This window comes from Pelobates fuscus, chromosome 11 (assembly GCF_036172605.1).
Source record: "Pelobates fuscus isolate aPelFus1 chromosome 11, aPelFus1.pri, whole genome shotgun sequence".
Taxonomy (NCBI): domain Eukaryota; kingdom Metazoa; phylum Chordata; class Amphibia; order Anura; family Pelobatidae; genus Pelobates; species Pelobates fuscus.
Window position 1 is genome coordinate 7,501,725 of NC_086327.1, and position 25,179 is coordinate 7,526,903.

Below are 25,179 nucleotides of genomic sequence, written 5' to 3' on the forward strand. Positions count from 1 at the left end.
TTACTTTGTTGCAGTAAGCCCCGCCCCCAGTGAGAGCTCGGTGATTCGGGTCAGTAAGACATCATGCTGCAACTCAGGAAGATATTCAGCCTCTGCCGGCGGCCAGGGTGAGAAGCCCCCCTACACAGGCATTCCACACTGCCCCCTATACACCCCCCAGGACCTCAACCTCTGCCCCCACATCTCCCTCTACAGTCTGCTGCCCCCACTGCCCCGTAGTACCTCCACCACTGCCTGCTGCCCCCCACATCTCCCTCTACAGTCTGCTGCCCCCACGTACCTCCACCACTGCCTGCTGCCCCCCACATCTCCCTCTACAGTCTGCTGCCCCCACTGCCCCCTAGTACCTCCACCACTGCCTGCTGCCCCCCACATCTCCCTCTACAGTCTGCTGCCCCCTCCCCCCACCGCCTGCTGCCCTATATCTCCCCCCCCACATCTACCTCTACAGTCTGATGCCCCCCTAAATACCTCCCCCACTGTCTGCTGCCCCCTAATCTCCCTCTACAGCCTACTGCCTCCCCCAACTGCCCCCTAGTACCTCCACCACTGCCTGCTGCCCCCCTACATCTCCCTCTACAGTCTGCTGCCCCCTCCCCCAACTGCCCCCTAGTACCTCCACCACTGCCTGCTGCCCTCCCACTACAGTCTGCTGCCCCCTCCCCCCACTGCCTCCCAGTACCTCCACCACTGCCTGCTGCCTCCCCCCACCTCCACCACTGCCTGCTGCCCTATATCTCCCCCCCCCCACATCTACCTCTACAGTCTGCTGCCCCCTAAATACCTCCCCCACTGTCTGCTGCCCCCTAAATACCTCCCCCACTGTCTGCTGCCCCCTAAATACCTCCCCCACTGTCTGCTGCCCCCTAATCTCCCTCTACAGTCTCCCCCCACGTCCCCCTAGTACCTCCACTACTGCCTGCTGCCCCCATGTCTCCCCCCTACCTCCACCACTGCCTGCTGCCCCCCTAAATACCTCCCCCACTGTCAGCTGCCCCCCAATCTCCCTCTACAGCCTGCTGCCTCCCCCCACTGCCCCCTAGTACCTCCACCACTGCCTGCTGCCCCCATGTCTCCCCCCTACCTCCACCACTGCTCCTCTCATTATAGATGCCGCCCCCTCCCCCCTATTATTCCCCCACTACCTTCTGCCCTACCTTTATACCCTATTTCCCAGAGGATTGAAGGTTTAGTTTGTCTAGGGTAAGATGCCCTTCACTTGGGACTGAATGGTTTGATAAGACACCTTACAAGGTTTTACAACCAAGATAGCAGCCAAGTGCAGAGGCCCAGGATAAACGGATCTACTGAATTCTCACTTACCCAGCGATATTAATGGGGTTTATTCACTTAACCTTTGATGACTTGACAGATGAGCAACTGATTTAACTCCTGAACAATCCCACAAGTGCACATTATATATATTAGACACACACACACTCCTTCAGGACACACAGATCTCACGGGTGACGTACAGCACTCACTCTCAGGCTTATTCTCTGACAGACTGAAAATGTGGGTGACAGAATTTCTCCATCGTAACATTTCACCCTTCAGTGAAGAAGGCTGTGTGAGATTAACAGCTGTCTCACTTATTGTAGATAGTGTGTGCAGACAGGGCGAGCAAGGATTTTACACAAACAGCAGGTTACAGGGTCACCATGTAATCGTTAACCAAACACGGGATCTACGGCCAATGTCCACATAATAAGCATTGTTAAAGTGCTACTTCTAGACTGCAATGGGGGCAAAAATCCCCACCAATCCTTCCATACAGTATAGGGGGGCCATGAAGACCCCAAACCATCGCCTCTCTGTAGAAAGATTCTAAATAAAAAACAGCCATATGGTTATAGCAGATCCATCCATGCTGGATCAGTGAAACAAGACTCCACCTAATCAGTCCATTTACCGTGACATCAGCATTATTTTTATTAAAGGAAACCAGTGTCTGCTCATTCACTCATTAGAAGATCGCATTTAGCGTAGCCTTGTTGTGAGAGTCTGTAAAATATAGAAGTTAATGATCTGTAGTGCATCTCCTGGGTAACCCTATATCTTTCGCCAAGACAAAATACAAACTTTGAAAGAATTGATGAAATAAAATAAAAATATGCTGTACTAAAACGACATGAAATACAGTATATGCCATAACGATCTACTATTGCAAATGGATGCATTTATGGGGTAATTTGTACCAGTCAAAAAGCTAAACTGACACAAAACTGAAACGGTGCAGGCTCTTCTATGTGACTGACTTCACAGGATATTGACAGAGGGCGTGGGGAGAAGATAAGTGGTATTGTTTTACTTAAAAAAAAAATTACCCTAAAACACCCCCAGCAATACCTACAGTTTATTGTCCTCCCCAGTTCTTTGCGAAGTTTCCAACAAGGGTTTTTAACCGTATGACCCAAGAACATCTTAACATCCGAGGTTTTTCATTTTCAGACTCCGGTGGCATCACTGTGCGGCGGTGGAAGTGAAGAATGAGCCAATCTTGGAATTTAAACATGGCAGCACTGAGAGGGACGCGCTACAGAAGGTAACATCCTTTCTTAAATCTTGTTCTCTGCACAGCGAGGGAATATTGGGCAATATATAGTACCCAGGACACTAAACATTTGGTGTAATAACTCACCATGGAAAGAGAAAAAATCAGCGCTAGATTGCCACACAAGAAAATAATAGTAAGGCTGCAATCCTAAAAGGGGAGTCCCCTATAATCCCCTAATGATAAGAAATGATGCAAAATAGAACAAAAAAAGGTTGCGCCTAAAATATACAGTAAAACATATAAGAGTGTATATAATAAATAATATAAAATACAATTTAATATTGAATGTTAAATGAAATATAAATGGATAATTGGCAATAGTCCAAAGCACTTATCATAAGTCCATAATGGTAGATGCCGTGTATAAGAACAGGGATCCTGAGGCGTAAAATGGGGTGTGTCTTCACAAATGGGTACTTGCAATCCAGGGAGGTAATATGTGAAGAAAAAAACAAGAGGAACTCCAATGGCACAGTATATAGATGAATAAATAGGTAAATAAAATAAAAGTAGTCTTACTCACACTTTTCAGAGCTAGAACCTAGCTCTGATATAACGCACGTGAAGTGGAATAATCCCCACTCAAGGATATGCGGCGTAATATTGATTGGCGAGTATCTGGCTCAGATTCAACGTCCAAGTTGGTATTATTCGACCCAGGGAGATAAAATAAAGTATATAGTGCTCTCTGTATAGTAATTAAAAGGTATAAAAAGAGAATAAATATACTACTCACAGTATATAGAGCAGGCTTGTACTGCTCAATGTAGGCGCTTGGGTGGTATCATCCCCACCTAAGGATTCTTTAGGCTTCTCGTCAGGTAGATAGTATATGTATAGTCCGGTGAAAAAGAAATCAAAATGGCTATAAAATGTTTTATGCCAAAGTATTTTCTTTATTGTAAAATAATAAAATTATAAAATTATAAAATTAATAAAATTAATATCTAATTAATTTTACAATAAAGAAAATACTTTGGCATAAAACATTTTATAGCCATTTTGATTTCTTTTTCACCGGACTATACATATACTATCTACCTGACGAGAAGCCTAAAGAATCCTTAGGTGGGGATGATACCACCCAAGCGCCTACATTGAGCAGTACAAGCCTGCTCTATATACTGTGAGTAGTATATTTATTCTCTTTTTATACCTTTTAATTACTATACAGAGAGCACTATATACTTTATTTTATCTCCCTGGGTCGAATAATACCAACTTGGACGTTGAATCTGAGCCAGATACTCGCCAATCAATATTACTCCGCATATCCTTGAGTGGGGATTATTCCACTTCACGTGCGTTATATCAGAGCTAGGTTCTAGCTCTGAAAAGTGTGAGTAAGACTACTTTTATTTTATTTTATTCATCTATATACTGTGCCATTGGAGTTCCTCTTGTTTTTTTCTTCACATATTACCTCCCTGGATTGCAAGTACCCATTTGTGAAGACACACCCCATTTTACGCCTCAGGATCCCTGTTCTTATACACTGCATCTACCATTATGGACTTATGATAAGTGCTTTGGACTATTGCCAATTATCCATTTATATTTCATTTAACATTCAATATTAAATTGTATTATTTTATATTATTTATTATATACACTCTTATATGTTTTACTGTATATTTTAGGCGCAACCTTTTTTTGTTCTATTTTGCATAATAACTCACCATGTTCATATTGTCAAATACCAAAGGAGCGGTGAGGGGGGGGGGGATAAATTACATATTTGTTTTACATAGTAGTTTCTTAAAATGATAATTGTTATGAGTTTAAGGTTTTTATTTTTCCCCCACAACCCAATAGGTAACCAAAAGAATGCGTTTATTTTGTAATGTACATTGTATATCGGCCTGTCCTGGCACACCCAGGGCATGCCATGTAAATTACTCCCACAATGCCATGCACACACTAGGAGCAGAATACGTACACCTGTACCATGTTTCTCTGCACAGGCAGTGTACTTACTAGTATTCCTGAAGGATCATGGAGTGAACGTATTTCTGAATACACAATTCCTGCAGCGGTTCAGTTGTAATCAACATTATTAAAACCCCCATTGAAAGTTGGCTTTAATGTCAACATTTACCGACTTAACTTTTTGCAAGGAGCAAAGCAAACACAAGCTACAGCGATATAGCGCATTGCAGCCTCTGCTTCTAGTGGTTTCCTCAAAATCCACTGAAAATGCTACTTGTAATTTAAATAGCTCATGTTTGATTTGCTCTTTGCAAACAGCTGAAAGTCGAAATTTTGACAACAAACCTGATCTTCAATGGGGGTTGAATACTTTGATTCCAAGTGTAGGTGTCTTTCTACTTACCGCTGTTGCTAATCAATTGCTTAGTGAGGGGATAAAGAAATGGCACATTTAGTGAAGGGGCAGTAAAAATGTTGTTGGGCGAGTAATTGGGACCATTGATTCACCAGGGTCTATGCCCTCCCACCCCTCCCCCTTTTGTAGTTTCCCCTAGAGCAGTTTTGTGAACTTTATTTCCCATAGTGCTTAGCAAGTTGTTCATGAAGTTTGCAGTGCAAAGCTTTGCCGAAATCACCAAGCCAATCTTGCTCTGCTAAACTGATCTCATAGGCAGTGCTTTGTTGGCACAGCAAGGGATTCTGGGAGCAGTAGTTCTGCTGTAGAAAGCGGTGAGAGCTGGACTGTCCCTTTAAGTAGTAGCCGTATAAATGGTTGGAGATGTGAAATGATTTTGTATTCCGCTACTGAAACTTGAATTGGGGCTTTATGTTTTTTGTGTCAGGCGCTGCATGAACTTAAAGACAAGATGGAAGAAATCCCATGCGTTGTAGGAGGAGAAGCAGTGTGGACGAAGGATGTGAGATTCCAGGTTTCGGTGAGTTTTTGGGGTTCTACAAAGAATGCTGGTTTAATTTACTAAATGTGGCGCAGTCGGCAGAACATTCTGTTGGTTTCCATGGGATCTGCTCTGTGAGTCTTCTGTGGAGTTTAGATGGTCAGGAATAAGGTTTACAAGATGTAATATCACTGGCTGCCCTCGGAGACACCGGCTCACATTGCGGTGGGTTCCTACCGTGGAACACGCAGTCTGCCAAGATAAGGATGCACAGCCATCTGCTTGTATTCAGGTGTAATCCCTTTATCCCTCCTCCTAAATCAGTGCAGGCAAATATATTAAAAAGGCAAAAAGAGGGGGAACTGTATTTTGCAATAAAGGTTTAGAATCAGTCAAATCCAGAAACCCAGTGTCCCGTTATGGAGTATGAGGATATAACAGGGGGGTCAGTTTCTGCACACAGTGCAGGGGCTTCCAGTGTTAATGTTGAATATCCCTAAATACACTAAAGGCAAGCATGGTGGATAATGGACTTTAAGGGTTAATGCCATAGAAATTACAGCAGTAACATAACTAACATCTGTCTGTCATTCACTGTCTGCGACCCGGTCTTTAAATGGAACCACATGATTTCTTGTTCTTTGCATTTCAGCCATTCAAGCACTCGCACAAAGTAGCCAAATATTGTTACGCAGATAAGGTGAGTAATTAATTTTTATAAATTTAATGAAATTACAATTCCTTTACTGCGTTAGCTTTATACACATTCCGAGCATTCTTCAATTCCTTTACTGCGTTAGCCTTATACACATCCCGAGCATTCTTCAACTCCTTTACTGTGTTAGCCTTATACACATCCTGAGCATTCTTCAACTCCTTTACTGTGTTAGCCTTATACACATCCTGAGCATTCTTCAACTCCTTTACTGCGTTAGCCTTATACACATCCTGAGCATTCTTCAACTCCTTTACTGCGTTAGCCTTATACACATCCTGAGTATTCTTCAACTCCTTTACTGCGTTAGCCTTATACACATCCCGAGCATTCTTCAATTCCTTTACTGCGTTAGCCTTATACACATCCTGAGCATTCTTCAATTCCTTTACTGTGTTAGCCTTACACATCCTAAGCATTCTTCAATTCCTTTACTGTGTTAGCCTTATACACAACCTGAGCATGCTTCAATTCCTTTACTGTGTTAGCCTTATACACATCCCGAGCATTCTTCAATTCCTTTACTGTGTTACCTTATACACATCCTGAACATTCTTCAATTCCTTTACTGTGTTAGCCTTATACACATCCTGAGTATTCTTCAACTCCTTTACTGCGTTAGCCTTATACACATCCTGAGCATGCTTCAATTCCTTTACTGTGTTAGCCTTATACACAACCTGAGCATGCTTCAATTCCTTTACTGTGTTAGCCTTATACACATCCTGAGTATTCTTCAACTCCTTTACTGCGTTAGCCTTATACACAACCTGAGCATGCTTCAATTCCTTTACTGTGTTAGCCTTATACACATCCTGAGCATTCTTAATTTCCTATACTGTGATAGCCTTATACACATCCCGAGCATTCTTCAATTCCTTTACTGTGTTACCTTATACACATCCTGAACATTCTTCAATTCCTTTACTGTGTTAGCCTTATACACATCCTGAGTATTCTTCAACTCCTTTACTGCGTTAGCCTTATACACAACCTGAGCATGCTTCGATTCCTATACTGTGATAGCCTTATACACATCCCGAGCATTCTTCATTTCCTCTACTGCGTTAGCCTTATACACAACCCGAGCATTCTTCAATTCCATACGGAGGTAGACTATTATATCCTGAGTTTTTTTTATTTGCTGTACCAGAGGGGTCAAGTGTGTGTTTTGTTACAGGATCTGCTTAATAAAGCCATTGATTCAGCTCTATCTGCACGCAAAGAGTGGGACCTTAGACCAGCAGAAGACCGAGCTCAAATCTTCTTTAAAGCCGCAGATCTGTTGAGTGGCCCTCGAAGAGCTGAGATTTTAGCCAAAACCATGGTCGGACAGGTACGACCTACCCCCTGGAGACATTATTTAATCTTTATAAAATAACCGTCCTGTAGTGGCATCTTAGTCTAAGAGTTGAAGAGTCAGATGAAAATATAAAATAAATACAAAGTGGTGCATTGTACATTTTCCTGTATGTAGGCAAAGAATGCTCTCCATTATGCACACATCTTAGTGAAAATTGCATTTTGATTGAGGAGCCGTCAACAGGTTCATATCACACGCATTAGTACTTTCGCTGTAATGAGGTTAACTGGAAAATGTGCTTGTAGTGTTCTTACAGCTGTGACATTTATAAAACCGGTAAAAAACAAAACAAAAAAAAACACAATTACCACACACCAAACAAACCCTTAAAAAAAAAAAAAAAAAAAAAGTTAAGTCTGCCAAAGAGGCGACAAATTTCAGGGACAAAGTGAAGTTATTAGCGGACTGGTCTCCATAGTGACTGCTCCACTCCTATATTTACCAAAATAAACATGCTACCACCCCACACAAGCATCCTTAAAGGGACACTGTAGGCACCCTGACCACTTCAGCTCATTGATGTAATCTGGGTGCGGTGACCCAGTCCTCTTAACCCTACAAAGATAATTATTGCAGAGATAAGACTGCCTCTAGTGGCAGTCAGACAGCTTGCTTACTGGATGACCTTTGGTCGCCTGACGCTGGACGTTCTCACGCTCTGCCTGATGACATCCAGCATCAGGCTGCAATGGGTTCCTATGAGGGAGGCCGAATGTGCCGCGCATGCACATTAGCACCCCCCATCAAATTACGTCAAAAGGGATGGAGACCCAACTTAGCACGGAGGGAGACTGGTGCTGGAATCAGGAAAGTACAGTAAGGGTTTATTAACCCTTACAGTGGGTTGGGGGTGGGGGGAGAGAGCTATAGGGCTAGGAATACAGGTTTGAAGTTATTGTATCTGGAGTGTTTATTTAACCCCTTAAGGACCAATCTTCTGGACAAAAAAGGGAATCATGACATGTCACACATGTCATGTGTCCTTAAGGGGTTAAAACACTATAAATCACCTTTAACAGTTTATTTATCTCCCAAGAAATATGAAAGCTGTTACTGACAGCACTTTTCATGCATTGCCCCTCAGTATATAGAAGTAATGGGTCTGGTAAAATATTGGACATCCTTACAGACTGCATATACACAGCGCCATCTGGTGGCCACTTTCCGTAATCACTGGATAGATTATTGCTATTTAAGTCCTGGGGGAGGGGAGGGGAGTTTTAACCCCTTAAAGGACCACTCTAGGCACCCAGACCACTTCAGCTTAATGAAGTGGTCTGGGTGCCAGGTCCAGCTAGGGTTAACTAATTGTTTTATAAACATAGCAGTTTCAGAGAAACTGCTATGTTTATCAATTAGTTAAGCCTTCCCCTATTTCCTCTAGTGGCTGTCTCACTGACAGCCGCTAGAGGCGCTTGCGTGATTCTCACTGTGAAAATCACAGTGAGAGCACGCAAGCGTCCATAGGAAAGCATTATGAATGCTTTCCTATGTGACCGGCTGAATGCGCGCGCAGCTCTTGCCACGCGTGCGCATTCAGCCGACGGGGAGGAGAAGAGGCGGATCGGAGGAGGAGAGCAGGAGGAGAGCTCTCCGCCCAGCGCTGGAAAAAGGTAAGATTTAACCCCTTTCCCCTTTCCAGAGCCGGGCAGGAGGGGGTCCCTGAGGGTGGGGGCACCCTCAGGGCACTCTAGTGCCAGGAAAACGAGTATGCTTTCCTGGCACTAGAGTGGTCCTTTAAGGACACATGACATGTGTGACATGTCATGATTCCCTTTTATTCCAGAAGTTTGGTCCTTAAGGGGTTAAAATTAGGGTGACCAAACCAGCTTTATTCATGATCTCTATTAAAATGTATTCTTTAAATAAAGACTACAAGCCACTGTTTTTGTTTTGGATATATGCATAGTTTTATATAAAATGTCTATTAAAAAGGGGTCTAGGTTTGTGGCATTAACCATTTATAGATGAAACAAAGCTACTCCTGTCTATTTGATTGTAGAGTTTGGTTAGTGAGGTCTGGTTGTGGCACAGAGTCTGTTTTATAGCAGATTTAATCTAAATAGGTTTTGCCACAGGGAAGACACATTACAGATAAATGCCATCAGATATCTTACCTGCATGCTAACACCCCCAGCCCCTCACTGCAGGTACAAACAGAGCTCCCTCCCAGATCATTAACAGCCCAGATTATCAGCCAGTATTACTAACCAGGTTAGGGGCAGGATCGTCCTCCCAGAACCAGGTGCTCAGTCCTGGGGCAATTAACCAGGATCAGTCAGTTTGTTGCTAATTAACCAGGATCAGTCAGTTTGTTGCTAATTAACCAGGATCAGTCAGTTTGTTGTTAATGTTAGAGAGACAGCAATCTGAGACATTTCAGAGGCAAATTCAATTTATCATTTAAATGGCCCCAAATGTAAACCTGTCTAAATGTCGCTGAATTGGTTTTTAATTGAGACAAAATAGCTCAGTTAGCCAGAAAGGTACTGAATGATTTCCAAATTTGTTCTGCATTAAAATAAAATACTAAAGGCAATATGTTAAAAATAAATTGAGCCAAACAAATTCAATTGGAATAAGGTGTGATGAAGTCCATACAATCACTATATATTTATATTGTTCCATTATTTATATATTACTGGTTTACATGACACTTCCAATATTACACTCATATTACAGACCCCCTCTGCCCCCAGACGCCTTCCCACCCTGATAAACAGACCCAGTCACCCCCTCTGCCCCCAGACGCCTTCCCACCCTGATAAACAGACCCTTTCACCCCCTCTGCCCCCAGACGCCTTCCCACCCTGATAAACAGACCCTTTCACCCCCTCTGCCCCCAGACGCCTTCCCACCCTGATAAACAGACCCAGTCACCCCCTCTGCCCCCAGACGCCTTCCCACCCTGATAACAGACCCAGTCACCCCCTCTGCCCCCAGACGCCTTCCCACCCTGATAAACAGACCCTTTCACCCCCTCTGCCCCCAGACGCCTTCCCACCCTGATAAACAGACCCTTTCACCCCCTCTGCCCCCAGACGCCTTCCCACCCTGATAAACAGACCCTTTCACCCCCTCTGCCCCCAGACGCCTTCCCACCCTGATAACAGACCCTTTCACCCCCTCTGCCCCAGACGCCTTCCCACCCTGATAAACAGACCCTTTCACCCCCTCTGCCCCCAGACGCCTTCCCACCCTGATAACAGACCCAGTCACCCCCTCTGCCCCCAGACGCCTTCCCACCCTGATAAACAGACCCCTTCACCCCCTCTGCCCCCAGACGCCTTCCCACCCTGATAACAGACCCAGTCACCCCCTCTGCCCCCAGACGCCTTCCCACCATGATAAACAGACCCCTTCACCCCCCTCTGCCCAGACGCCTTCCCACCCTGATAAACAGACCCTTTCACCCCCTCTGCCCCCAGACGCCTTCCCACCCTGATAAACAGACCCAGTCACCCCCTCTGCCCCCAGACGCCTTCCCACCCTGATAAACAGACCCTTTCACCCCCTCTGCCCCAGACGCCTTCCCACCCTGATAACAGACCCAGTCACCCCCTCTGCCCCCAGACGCCTTCCCACCCTGATAAACAGACCCCTTCACCCCCTCTGCCCCCAGACGCCTTCCCACCCTGATAACAGACCCAGTCACCCCCTCTGCCCCCAGACGCCTTCCCACCATGATAAACAGACCCCTTCACCCCCCTCTGCCCAGACGCCTTCCCACCCTGATAAACAGACCCTTTCACCCCCTCTGCCCCCAGACGCCTTCCCACCCTGATAAACAGACCCAGTCACCCCCTCTGCCCCCAGACGCCTTCCCACCCTGATAAACAGACCCTTTCACCCCCTCTGCCCCCAGACGCCTTCCCACCCTGATAAACAGACCCAGTCACCCCCTCTGCCCCCAGACGCCTTCCCACCCTGATAAACAGACCCTTTCACCCCCTCTGCCCCCAGACGCCTTCCCACCCTGATAACAGACCCAGTCACCCCCTCTGCCCCCAGACGCCTTCCCACCATGATAAACAGACCCCTTCACCCCCCTCTGCCCAGACGCCTTCCCACCCTGATAAACAGACCCTTTCACCCCCTCTGCCCCCAGACGTCTTCCCACCCTGATAAACAGACCCTTTCACCCCCTCGTCCCCACAGACGCCTTCCCACCCTGATAAACAGACCCTTTCACCCCCTCTTCCCCACAGACGCCTTCCCACCCTGATAAACAGACCCTTTCTCCCCCCCTGCCCCAGACGCCTTCCCACCCTGATAAACAGACCCTTTCACCCCTTCAGCTACCAGACTCCTTCCCACCTTGATAAAGAGACTCCATCAACCCCTCTGCCCCCAGACACCTTCCCACCCTGATAAACGAATCCCGTCACCCCCTCTGCCCCAGACACCTTCCTACCCTTATAAACAGACCCCTTCACCCCCTCTGCTCCCAGACTCCTTCCCACCCTGATAAAAAGACCCTTTCACCCCCTCAGCTACCAGACTCCTTCCCACCCTGATAAACAGACCCTTTTACCCCCTCTGCCCCAGACGCCTTCCCACCCTGAAAAATGAATCCTGTCACCCCTCTGCTCCCAGACTCCTTCCTACCCTGATAAACAGACCCCTTCAACCCCCTGCCCCAGACTCCTTCCCACCTTGATAAAGAGACTCCATCAACCCCTCTGCCCCCAGACACCTTCCCACCCTGATAAACGAATCCCGTCACCCCCTCTGCCCCCAGACTCCTTCCTACCCTGATAAACAGACCCCTTCACCCCCCTGCCCTAGACGCTTTCCCACCCTGATAAACAGACCCTTTCACCCAATCTGCCCCAGGCGCCTTCCCACCCTGATAAACAGACCCTTTCACCCCCTACTTAACTCCATCTGTTTTATTTTAGGGGAAGACCGTTGTTCAGGCTGAAATCGATGCTGCTGCTGAGTTAATTGACTTCTTCCGATTCAATGCCAAGTATTCGCTGGATCTCCAACACGAACAGCCCATCAGCGTGCCCGTCAGCACCAACACGTTGGTTTACCGCGGCTTGGAGGTATGAGATGCCAGATGCCCTGTGATCTGAAAAATAAATTCACAGCATTACTGAATTCAGCGTCTTCATAGTTACTATAACTACTGCAACATCAACTGTTCGCCATCATTTTGAAAATGGCGGCTGTGCAGTATGTGGAGTCTCATGTTCAACACTACTAGCTAGGTCTAAAAGTCACTACCCCCTGCTTTCTGTAATGTAACCCCAGTGAACAGACAGACGCAGCACGCACAGCCGCCCCCAATTACTCTGGCGTTACCCCACAGTAACGCCAGAACTCACATTTCTGGACTTTTACCTCCATGATAGTCAGAAACCAATAACATGGAGCTCATTCCTTAGCTACACATTGTGAGCAGTCTGGTATAAAATTATAATGATAGAGATTTCAACGTCGATAAGAGTGAATTATCTGCTGACAGCCGCTGTTACAGTAAGTTGCTAGCCATCATCACAGGCAGTGGGAGTCCAGGGCACATAGGGCACTTGCCAGGGCTCATTTCTACTTGCCAATGCTAGTGATCCCTGTAGATAAAATATGCCGCTGGATTCCTGAATGATTAGTTGTCTGACTTCCTTTCGGCATCCATTTTAAAGCTGTATTGTGCAGGGCAGCACTCCCCTTCAATAGGTGCTGAGTATCCAGGAACACAAGATGGATGTGAGATAAGTGGAGGTAAAATCACAACTGAATGTCTGTGTGGATTGGGAGCAAGAAACTAGAATATGTTTGATATTAGTGTGAGGAACGTGGCTTCTTAAAGGAACATGTCAGGAATACAAACATGTATTCCTGACACCACAGTGCTGATGTGGCTGTTTAGGTCCACGGCCCCCCTGTCAGATCTAAGCTAAGTGTGAAGACGTCAAACGTGAGTCCTGCGCATCAGCCAAGACTTGACTCGGAAGTCCTTCTGGTGTCCGTCTGAGTGAATGCAACTGGAGGTGTTCCTAGCTTTCAATGTAAACACTGTATTTTCTCTGAAAATACAGTGTTTACATGAGAAAGGCTGCAGGGAGCTATAGTTGTTCAGGTGACTATAGTGTCCCTTTAAGCTGTATACTGTATGTTAAACTGCATATGTACTTAAAGCGGTATACTATACATTAAGCTGTATACTATACATTAAGCTGTATACTATACATTAAGGTGTATATACTATACATTAAGCTGCATACTATACATTAAGCTATATACTATACATTAAGCTGTATACTATACATTAAGGTGTATATACTATACATTAAGCTGTATACTATACATTAAGCTGCATACTATACATTAAGCTATATACTATACATTAAGCTGCATACTATACATTAAGGTGTATATACTATACATTAAGCTGCATACTATACATTAAGCTGTATACTATACATTAAGGTGTATATACTATACATTAAGCTGTATACTATACATTAAGCTGCATACTATACATTAAGCTGTATACTATACATTAAGCTGTATACTATACATTAAGGTGTATATACTATACATTAAGCTGCATACTATACATTAAGCTGTATACTATACATTAAGGTGTATATACTATACATTAAGCTGTATACTATACATTAAGCTGCATACTATACATTAAGCTATATACTATACATTAGGCTGTATACTATACATTAAGCTGTATACTATACATTAAGGTGTATATACTATACATTAAGCTGCATACTATACATTAAGCTGTATACTATACATTAAGCTGCATACTATACATTAGGCTGTATACTATACATTAAGCTGCATACTATACATTAAGCTGCATACTATACATTAAGCTATATACTATACATTAAGCTGTATACTATACATTAAGCTGTATACTATACATTAAGGTGTATATACTATACATTAAGCTGCATACTATACATTAAGCTGTATACTATACATTAAGCTGCATACTATACATTAGGCTGTATACTATACATTAAGCTGTATACTATACATTAAGGTGTATATACTATACATTAAGCTGCATACTATTAGGGATCAACCGATTATCGGTCTGGCCGATATTCGGTATATTCGGCAATATCGCTATTGGCAAATAGAGATACCGATATTGCCGTTAATACATACCAGGACCGCTGGGCCCATAACAAGCCCGGCGTTCCTGGGGGGCCCACCAAGCATTTATTTACCTTCCCAGCAGCTCCCTTCAGCTTCCCAGTGTAAATCTTGCAAGTCCTGCGGCCGTCAGAGTGTTGCCAATGGTTACCATGGCAACGCCCGCGCAGCACGCTGGCCGCAACATTTACACTTGGGAGCTGCTGGGAAGGTAAGTAAGAGCTTGCTGCAGGCCCCCACCGCACAGTCCATGCCACTGGACCACCAGGGAATGCTGTATCCCCCCTCCCAGGCCAAGTAAGAAGCAGGGAAGGGGGAGGAAAAAAAATACAAAACATTTAATAAAAGATGCCTCTCCTTTCCCCCATTTTACACAAATTACATACCTACAGAATCACACACCCTGCATTATATACACACACTTCACAAATACACTGCATTCACTATACACACACACTGCATTCACTTTACGCACACTGCATTCACTTTACGCACACTACACACACACTGCATTCACTTTATGAACACTAGACAAACACACACTGCATTCACTACACAAACACACACACTGCATTCACTATACACACACTACACAAACACACTGCATTCACTATACACACACTCTGCATTCACTATACACACACTTTGCATTCACTATACACACACTCTGCATTCACTACACAAACACACTGCATTCACTACACACACACACTGCATTCACTATACACACACTACACACACACACACACTGCATTCACTATACAAACACACTGCATTCACTATACACACACTACACAAACACACTCTGCATTTATTATATACACACTACACACAAACACACACAGCTCCCCTGTCTAAACACACTGCATCCACTACATGTAGCATGTATATTTTGTGACACGCGCATGACCTTTAACCTTTATCATTCCCAGGGTTTTGTAGCCGCGGTTTCACCGTTTAACTTTACGGCCATCGGAGGTAACCTGGCTGGAGCTCCAGCGCTGATGGTAAGAGTTCATCTTTTCCTATCACGATACCAGTTTATTTATTTAGTAAATCTGTCTGCATGGCGTGTTCCAAGTCTGAGATCAGAACACAGTGTGCGCCGAGCCTCGCTCCCACCAGACACAGCAAAGGGGTGAAAAGCAATCGTACTGGGAGGAGATTTTGGTAAAGTATGTGAGAGGGATGGCTTAGGATGGAGAAATGGGGAGAAAGGGAAGCATGAATTAACAAGTAATAAAAACAAGTGTATATTTATATTATTCAGTATTAAGAATTAGCCGTAATAATATTTAGTGTAGGTTCTGTAGGTGTAAATTTATATTTATAATGCACATATTGCAACAATGTGTAAGTGACAATGTTCCTTTAAAGAGAAAAAAAACAACAGAAGGAGTAAGCAGCACAGTCACTACCGTAGATACTGGGAACTACAACTCCCATGATGCATTGCAGCTGACAGAAAAATGTCTCCATCAACTATGGACAGTTTGTAACATATAAAAAAAGAATGTGAGTCAATTAAAACACCTATCAAGTTAAAAATAAAGATCTGCCCCAAACCAAACGAGTGTGAGACTGTGCCAGTCTCTGCCTGTAATCCCGGTTACCCTGTGGCATGGCACCCACTCTCTCTCTGGATGGATAGCAGAGTGCGCTACTTCATATTGTGTTCTCTAATCCCAACACAATGTCCTGTTATTTGTACCCATTTTATCTATTTTTAATCTCTGCCATGTTTTTGCAATTCTTTCATAAGAAGAAAATCCCTTCCGCAGAAGATAAGTATAGGCTGCCGCTCAGGATAAACGCTAGCTAGTAATTAAACTCAGGTGTTCTCTTTGAAGTGCGCGGTGAGCTGAGCTGTCACTCTGTTAAAGATGCTGACTATGAGAGACACAGTGTACCTGCAGGTGCAACACATCACCTCCCTCCCACCCTGTGTCATGCAATTCCTCACAGGTATGAAGATAACCGGTTTCACTGTAAAAAGGTGCTATAATAGCTTTAGTATGCGTGCACAATTCTTGTCTACTCGTCTGCGAAATTTTAGGCAAAGTTAAAAACGTGGAGCAGTTGCCATGGAAATGTTTCTGCTGATTGCTCCTCGTTGAGAATGCTGCCCCGGAATTACTTTCTACAGAAGTTCCAGTTTTGATATTTTGTGATGGAATTCCTGTTTATTTCTTCCTCCTGTGTTAGGGAAACGTGGTTTTGTGGAAGCCCAGTGATACCGCCATATTGTCGAGTTACGCTGTGTATAAAGTTTTACTGGACGCCGGCCTGCCCCCCAATATCATACAGTTTGTCCCTGCTGATGGTCCTGTATTTGGAAACACCGTTACCAGTTCAGAACACCTCTGTGGAATTAACTTCACTGGCAGCGTGCCGTAAGTACCCAAAAAAGGCTGCAGCCAGGCGCCGTGCTGCGGAGCGGCACAACAACCAACTTCCTGCTAAATACAGACAAAGGAATCGCCCCTTCTGTCCCTGAAATTCTACACACAGCTTTATCTGGCATTTCACCAATCTCATTTATTTACACATATTATATATTCTAAGGTAAAGCATGCATGCATTTAATTATGCATTTTTACATTGAGGGTATATCTCTGTGTAAGCCCTCCCCTTCTAATCCCGCCCAGACTTTCCATGGCTGTCCAATCACAGACTTCCCAATGCAGCTCAATGAGAAGTCTTTTGCAAGGCAGGTGCTCTGGGTAATTGCTGCCTCTTGAGTTCAGCGCAAATAATCTAAACATCCAGGAAGTAACAGGACCAGGTGTCTGACAGCCGGGAGGGAGGGGAAGAAGGTTAATTTATAAAAGTTTCATTTGAAAGCTGGACTTTTTGTAAAATTAAAAAAATAATAAACTCTTCACACATAAAGCACCTCAGCAAGAAAAACTGATTTAGGGATCTGGAGTGTCCCTTTAATGTTAGTCTCCAAATCCAGTTGTTCAGTCAAGTTGATGCAGGTGAAGCCGAAGCTGCTAAAACAGACACGTTCAGGTGGTTTCAGTGAAAGAATAGATATAAAAAAGATTCAATTTTTAAATAAATGATATATTGCCTAAACCAGAATTGCACTATTTAGACCCAAAGTCCATGTTGGGTGTAGTCGCATGTTATTACAATTTGGTTTCAGTTCACGGTTTAATAAATCCAGTCTGCCTGTTACTTCAATACCAGTTACTAACACATCACTTTCTGAACCTAGAACCTTTAAACACCTCTGGAAACAGGTGGGAGAAAATCTAGATCGCTACCGGACATTCCCACGTCTATCAGGAGGTGAGAACCCCTTCCTTGTACTGTATATAGATATTTAAAATGCAAACACCCCAAGACTGGCGACTATTACGCAATATAAATTGCTTGTCTCAGTCTTTGGTTAGGACACAGCACAGCTGGAAAACACGCCGATTAATGGACAAAGGAGACAGGCGATATCATTCAAGCATGGCGATAAGAACATTATTCCTTTTTTGTAAATTGGTTTTAGGATTGAAATTGGTGATTGATGTTTAACTGTAGGATTTAAGAGTTTGTTTATATGCATCATTTTATATTGTACAGGAAGGGATGTTGTCGCGCCTTTAATATTTTGAGGTGGCGTATTTAACTTTGTTCAAATGTCTTATCTAAAATATTATGTCAGAAATGGCCAAATTGGCTCAATCTTTAACCTGTGATCTTTCAGCCTGAATATTCTAAGTTGGTTTTGAATTAACCTTATGTTTGGTGTTTTGCGGTGTTAGGGACTTTTATTGAGGGTGGGTACTGTTTGGCCTGTTCTCTGCCTTTAAATTATTTGAAATTAATGGTACATTGTTGTACGGCTGAAGATTAAGGAGACGACATCTCCCCCTATTAACCAGTGTTATTATTTGACATGTCTCACATACTGTGCCACACTATGCACCGCCTTCTGACAGTAATGTTACAGCATTTCATTATTTCCTTTACAGAATGCGGCGGCAAAAATTTCCACTTTGTGCACAAATCGGCCGACATTGAAAGTACTGTGAATGGCGCAATCCGCTCAGCCTTTGAGTATGGCGGACAGAAGTGTTCGGCCTGCTCTCGTCTCTATGTTCCTGACTCGCTGTGGCCCGAGATCAAAGGCAGACTGCTGGAGGAACACCGCAAGATCAAAGTGGGAAACGTGAGTGCAGATTGCCACATTTCAACCGCTTCTCTCATTTTTTTCCTGAGCTCAGCAGGAGTCTGATGGGATTAGTAAGTGTATTAGCCCACTGCTTAATTCCTGCTGAACCGAGCATACTCCCATACTCCCATCTTCTGTCAAGGACTACAATTTTTTTTAAAAAAAATCAGCTAATAAGAAACGCAGGAAGAATTTCTTGTAAGTTGCCATTAACTTGATACGTTAATTGAATAGAACTACCCCTTGCATGTCAGATAGGACGTGTAACTCTAGAAGCAGAGGCTGTGCGGGGATTTAACAAATGTTCCTGCTCGGTCTTTTGATCCCTGACGTGCCGTTAGGAGCTTTGAACAACGTATTAATGAAATGTTTGATTCTGATCCACTCATCTGGATTCTGTCTTTAATTCCTCAGCCTGCAGAGGATTTCAGCACCTTCTTTTCTGCCGTTATCGATGAAAAGGTAAGGACGAGTCAGCAGCAGCCTAAAAAAAGGTAGAAAGATATGATAAAAGATTATTTGCATCTTTGTTCATTGTTATTTAAATAGCTTAACATTCACCAAATTTAAGGTTAGATTAAACAGGTTTTGTTAATCTAAAACTGCTTAGTTAAAGTGTATAACTGAATTTGTGATAGTTTAAATGTTGCAGTTATAGGAATGAATGGCGTGATTCCTCTGGTTCAGCTCCTGAGCTGCGTCGGTCATAATTGAGCTCATATTGCGTTTTCCAAGCAGCTTTATAATAATATATATTCCAATTGAAATGGAGGTTATAGAAAACACTAAAATTCTGCCGCTGCCTGTAAGGTAATAAAATAGACAGGTCAGAAAAACCAATGTATTGGAGAATAAACTCCCGCTTGGAAGCTCTGACACAAGACTTTGTTTTCATTAGGCATTCAGACGGATACAGGGCTGGATAAAGCATGCAGAGACATCTCCCGATCTCACAATCCTCGCTGGCGGAAAGTGCGATGATAAATTGGGGTACTTCGTAGAACCGACAATTATCGAAAGCAAAGATCCGAAGGAGAAAATCATGTCCGAGGTAAATGTATAGCATGGGACCCCCCCTGATAGAGTGCCATGTATTGGGGATCAAAGTACTGCGTACAGGGGATCGGAGTACCAGGTATAGGGGATCGGAGTACCAGGTATAGGGGATCGGAGTACCAGGTATAGGGGATCGGAGTACCAGGTATAGGGGATCGGAGTACCAGGTATAGGGGATCGGAGTACCAGGTATAGGGGATCGGAGTACCAGGTATAGGGGATCGGAGTACCAGGTATAGGGGATCGGAGTACCAGGTATAGGGGATCGGAGTACCAGGTATAGGGGATCGGAGTACCAGGTATAGGGGATCGGAGTACCAGGTATAGGGGATCGGAGTACCAGGTATAGGGGGATCGGAGTACCAGGTATAGGGGATCGGAGTACCAGGTATAAGGGGATCGGAGTACCAGGTACAGGGGATCGGAGTACCAGGTATAGGGGATCGGAGTACCAGGTATAGGGGATCGGAGTACCAGGTATAAGGGGATCGGAGTACCAGGTATAAGGGGATCGGAGTACCAGGTATAAGGGATCGGAGTACCAGGTATAGGGGATCGGAGTACCAGGTATAGGGGATCGGAGTACCAGGTATAGGGGATCGGAGTACCAGGTATAAGGGATCGGAGTACCAGGTATAGGGGATCGGAGTACCAGGTATAGGGGATCGGAGTACCAGGTATAGGGGATCGGAGTACCAGGTATAGGGGATCGGAGTACCAGGTATAGGGGATTCGGAGTACCAGGTATAGGGGATTCGGAGTACCAGGTATAGGGGATTCGGAGTACCAGGCATAGGGATTCGGAGTACCAGGCATAGGGGATCGGAGTACCAGGCATAGGGGATCGGAGTACCAGGCATAGGGGATCGGAGTACCAGGCATAGGGGATCGGAGTACCAGGCATAGGGGATCGGAGTACCAGGCATAGGGGATCGGAGTACCAGGCATAGGGGATCGGAGTACCAGGCATAGGGGATCGGAGTACCAGGTACAGGGGGTCTGATACGGTTATATAGAGTGAATGTAACTGTGTTATACACCACTATTTTTATATAGAGGGAGTGATATATTTAGGGACTTTTTTTGCCTCTGATCTATAGGGTCGCTAAAACACTTAATATTTATTTTAAAAAACTCAATTTCCAATCATTACATGATGCACATTTTACCGCTGTTTCTATGCTACAGGAAATATTCGGACCCGTTTTAGCTGTCTATGTCTACCCGGAAAACGAGTACAGAGAGATCCTACATTTAATAGACTCTACTTCCCCGTACGGCCTCACAGGGGCAGTGTTTGCACAAGATAAGTAAGTACTGATTGCTTGTCTTTACCGTTTTCTTTTCATTACGGAAAGCAATTCATTTATAATGGGCATAGTTTTAGTATTGAACATCCAATATGCTCTGTACGTTTGGAATGCAGAGCGAGCAAACTGTGCAGAGAATAGATTGTGATTATGTAGCAGCATTTCTAGTGTAAAACTCTCCTTTTCCTTGTTTATTTCAGATATTTTCTGGTTTATTGAATAACCTAATCCACGTTCCCTTCAGTGAGCAACTTTACCTGTTGCTATATTCTAACACACAAAATCCATAGATCCACTCACCCTTAAACGGTTCCTCTAAGCACCATAACAGAATTAGCGCAACGTTTGTGATGTAAAAAGAAACCGCCACGAACGCCTATATCTACCTTTCACGAACACTTAATGTATTATTATTTTTTCGCATTATTGTGATGTTTCAATTGTTTTTTTGTTTTTTTTAATTGTCATTTACACTTCGATTTTTTTTCCCTTTAATCTCACAAACTGATACATTTCTGCCACATGTGACACAGTTCCATCAGCTAAGTTTATCTGAGGAAGAATTTGCAGTTTTAATGATTTATCCTGTTTCACTGCAGGATTTTTATTTATTTATTTTGATCTGCGTGACTAGTCCTTAACGTAAAATACCAACTGTTAGGTGTTCGCTATTAGTTTACAGACTCCACAATATATTTACATTGTTCTTTTACGTTTAGAAATGTCATCGATGAGGCGACTCGGCTCCTGCGGAATGCGGCGGGCAACTTCTATATTAATGATAAATCTACTGGGGCAATTGTAGCTCAGCAGCCCTTCGGAGGCGCACGTGCGTCTGGTAAGTAATGTACAATAAATGAAATAATGTACAATAAATGCCCCGTCTATATCATTCTAGACAATTTCAGTTTAACATATAAGATTTTTGATAACTTTTTACCTCTGAAAACTGTATATTTAGCAATAGCTGTATGTAAAAAGTATAAAATCTTCTACGAGTAGCTTGATACATTTCTGAGAGCTGTGTGTAAGAGTTATTAGAAATGGATTTTATTTTTAATATCACCGTTGGCTGATGTTGGAGAGAGCGAATGTTCACTTCTTTGCAGCACAAAAAATCTTGTTGCCTGGTTCCCTGATAGGTGGTACTATTTTTTGACGGATAGTAAATAAGAAAGTGCAGTGGTCATATATTAGCATTCAGAAGGCGATGAGCTCTGCTTTGATAAGATATGTAACAATATGTTTAAGAATTCCACGCTTAGCTATGTTTTCCTGTAACGCAGGTACCAATGATAAGGCTGGGGGCCGACACTATATTCTGCGATGGACGTCATCTCAGGTCATTAAAGAAACTCATGTCCATCTCAATGAATGGACGTACCCCTACATGGAGTGAGGGTATAAAATCCCCAGCATCCGGAAGCAGGAGAGAGATTAACAGCGAACCGCGCCTCTGCGTTATCACATGATTTGCTAGAGGAAAACGCCTGCGGGAAAAATTATTTTAAATGAGCATGTTTTAATGTAAAGAAAAAAATATTTTAACTTAAGAAAATATATATTTTTAAAAGAAAAGAGCTACACTGAATTACTTCTGTTAATGTAGGAAATCTTTCATTTGGCAGCAAGAAAGAAAGTCTGTTTTAAATGTTTTGTGTTCCAAGAGCAAAATGACTTTGTTAATCCCTATTGGGATAAAAGAATTGCCTTGACCCCTGCGTCAAACTAGGCTTCAAATAAATCCAATCAATTTTATTCTCCAATAAAAGGTCCTCACACGGGTAACGAGGGGAATATTAGATTTCTCTCCCATTAGTATTACTGGCATCAAAAAAAGTCACTAGATGGTACTTGGGGTGACGCTAAAAGGTTTATTCACTAAACAACTCATTGGAAACAGACAGATTTGTTTTTGCTTAGAGCGAATCTATTTTAACCTTAATTTCACATTTAGTGAATAATCTCTTGAATGCAAGCTCGATCTTCCACTTGCTGTGTAAATCCCGATAATGGAATATATGCCGGTATTTTAGGGGTGATTTTTTGGGGGGGCTGGGTTCCATTAACCCCTTCCTTGCTGGTTTTCAGTTATGTCTATGGGTTATAATTCTTCTTTTTTAAGCATTAAGTCTTGATTTATTAGGAATTCAATTGTAGCCAATCTAATTAACCGCTCTGTGTGGATGCAGATTCCTTAACATAATATACCATGTAAGGACCTTCTCATCAGAATGACCAGCGGCAGCACTGAAATGGTTACGATCCCTATTTTCCTCCTGCAATCAGTGTCTCAGATCCTTAAAGGGACACTATAGTCACCTGAACAACTTTAGCTTAATGAAGCAGTTTTGGTGTATAGAACATGCCCCTGCAGCCTCACTGCTCAATCCTCTGCCATTTAGGAGTTGAATCCCTTTGTTTATGAACCCTAGTCACACCTCTCTGCATGTGACTTGCACAGCCTTCCATAAACACTTCCTGTAAAGAGAGCCCTATTTAGGCTTTCTTTTTGCAAGTTCTGTTTAATTAAGATTTTCTTATCCCCTGCTATGTTAATAGCTTGCTAGACCCTGCAAGAGCCTCCTGTATGTGATTAAAGTTCAATTTAGAGATTGAGATACAATTATTTAAGGTAAATTACATCTGCTTGAAAGTGAAACCATTTTTTTTCATGCAGGCTCTGTCAATCATAGCCAGGGGAGGTGTGGATAGGGCTGCATAAACAGAAACAAAGTGATTTAACTCCTAAATGACAGTGAAATTGCAGGGGAATAATCTATACACTAAAACTGCTTTATTTAGCTTAAGTAATTTAGGTGACTATAGTGTTCCTTTAATACAGTGCTTTATGAGATGTCTGTATTTATATTATTATTATTATTATAGCCTGGGTTATCCATCAGTAGCCTGTCTTCAAATTCTCGACTCTAGCTAAAAAAGCGCATTGGAAGCAAAGTGTCATCGCTCTCTGCCACCCGGAATGAAAGGAGATCAGTTTGCACATTTAGTAAAGTTACATTAATTATTGGATCTCCAAACCCCAATTCACACTGAGAGGGGGAAAAAAAAAAATCAATATTGTCATCACAGCCCATTCTACAGGCTTTTAGGTCACGTGACATGTCATGATTCCCTTTTATTCCAGAAGTTTGGTCCTTAAGGGGTTAAAGGGAAAACATTTTTTTTTTCTTGAATACCATAAGGCTTGTTACAGAGTGGTGGGAAAGGAGGCTAATCGGAAAAATATCTCCATTATAAACATTCAATTCTGGAGGAGGATGTGCCTTCACGTATGGGATAATGTTATTCTGTTAAGTCAATATTAATGGGGCATTGCATAGGGCCAGAGAGACCCTCCGCTTCATAGGAAAAACTTACAGAGTTCCATCCAGGCATGGGTGAAACGCGTCAGGTCCCCTCATATCTCTAGCTCATAGAACTTGCCTCCCCAAATAAAAAAAATATATATTTTAGATATTCTCTTTAATGTTACAAGCCCTGATTACATTACACCTTCGCATTTCGCAGTGCAATGTTACACTGTGTAATCAAGGGTATTTCTGACTTGATTCACTCAGACCTGTTAATGCTTGGAGTGGCTCGGTACCTTGGACAGCAACTCTTTCACACATTAATTAATTTTATGTTAATTTGTACGGTTTTAAGACAGAATGTACTGAGGCGAACACTGGACATGTATTAATCTCCGCTAATAAAAACTTTATTTCTCAATGCCCTTTTCCCTGTCTTTTTATGTAAATTCATTTCAGGAGTTTATAATTTAATATAAAAATAATTTAGGTTTATATAATTAAAATGAAAGTGCTCCTCTGCACTTAGTATGCATGAGCCGCTTTATGCCAGAGAAACGCAGAGACCGAGGGGGGCACACCCAGGACATGCGTTTCTTAATTGTGGTAATGAATTATATGCAAAATACAGAGCACACAAAAATACCGTGCAAAAATCTTAAGAGACTGCTTTCAATCATAAATATGAAAATTTGTTCACACAGTATGGCAGGACAATCACTACCATAAGGCAG

At 43.2% G+C, this 25,179-nt stretch overlaps 1 protein-coding gene across 1 annotated transcript; it reads left to right on the plus strand.

Moving 5' to 3' along the window:
- On the plus strand, positions 1–23,576 carry ALDH4A1 (aldehyde dehydrogenase 4 family member A1). The gene is made up of 15 exons (XM_063435439.1): positions 1–107; positions 2,452–2,545; positions 5,329–5,421; positions 6,035–6,082; positions 7,278–7,433; positions 12,362–12,511; positions 15,524–15,598; positions 16,797–16,984; positions 17,815–17,888; positions 18,566–18,762; positions 19,180–19,227; positions 19,664–19,816; positions 21,010–21,131; positions 21,851–21,969; positions 22,418–23,576. Exons 1-15 carry the CDS (start codon positions 64–66, stop codon positions 22,528–22,530), a joined length of 1,674 nt encoding a protein of 557 aa, XP_063291509.1. The 5' UTR covers positions 1–63; the 3' UTR covers positions 22,531–23,576.
- Positions 23,577–25,179: the final 1,603 nt, after the last annotated feature.

Bases quoted from the DNA above. Each gene is read 5' to 3' on its own strand.
- ALDH4A1 (XM_063435439.1), top strand. From the start codon at position 64: ATGCTGCAACTCAGGAAGATATTCAGCCTCTGCCGGCGGCCAGG. The intron at 19,817-21,009 runs GTAAATGTATAG...TCTATGCTACAG, and splicing joins AGGAGAAAATCATGTCCGAG to GAAATATTCGGACCCGTTTT. The intron at 21,970-22,417 runs GTAAGTAATGTA...CCTGTAACGCAG, and splicing joins CGGAGGCGCACGTGCGTCTG to GTACCAATGATAAGGCTGGG.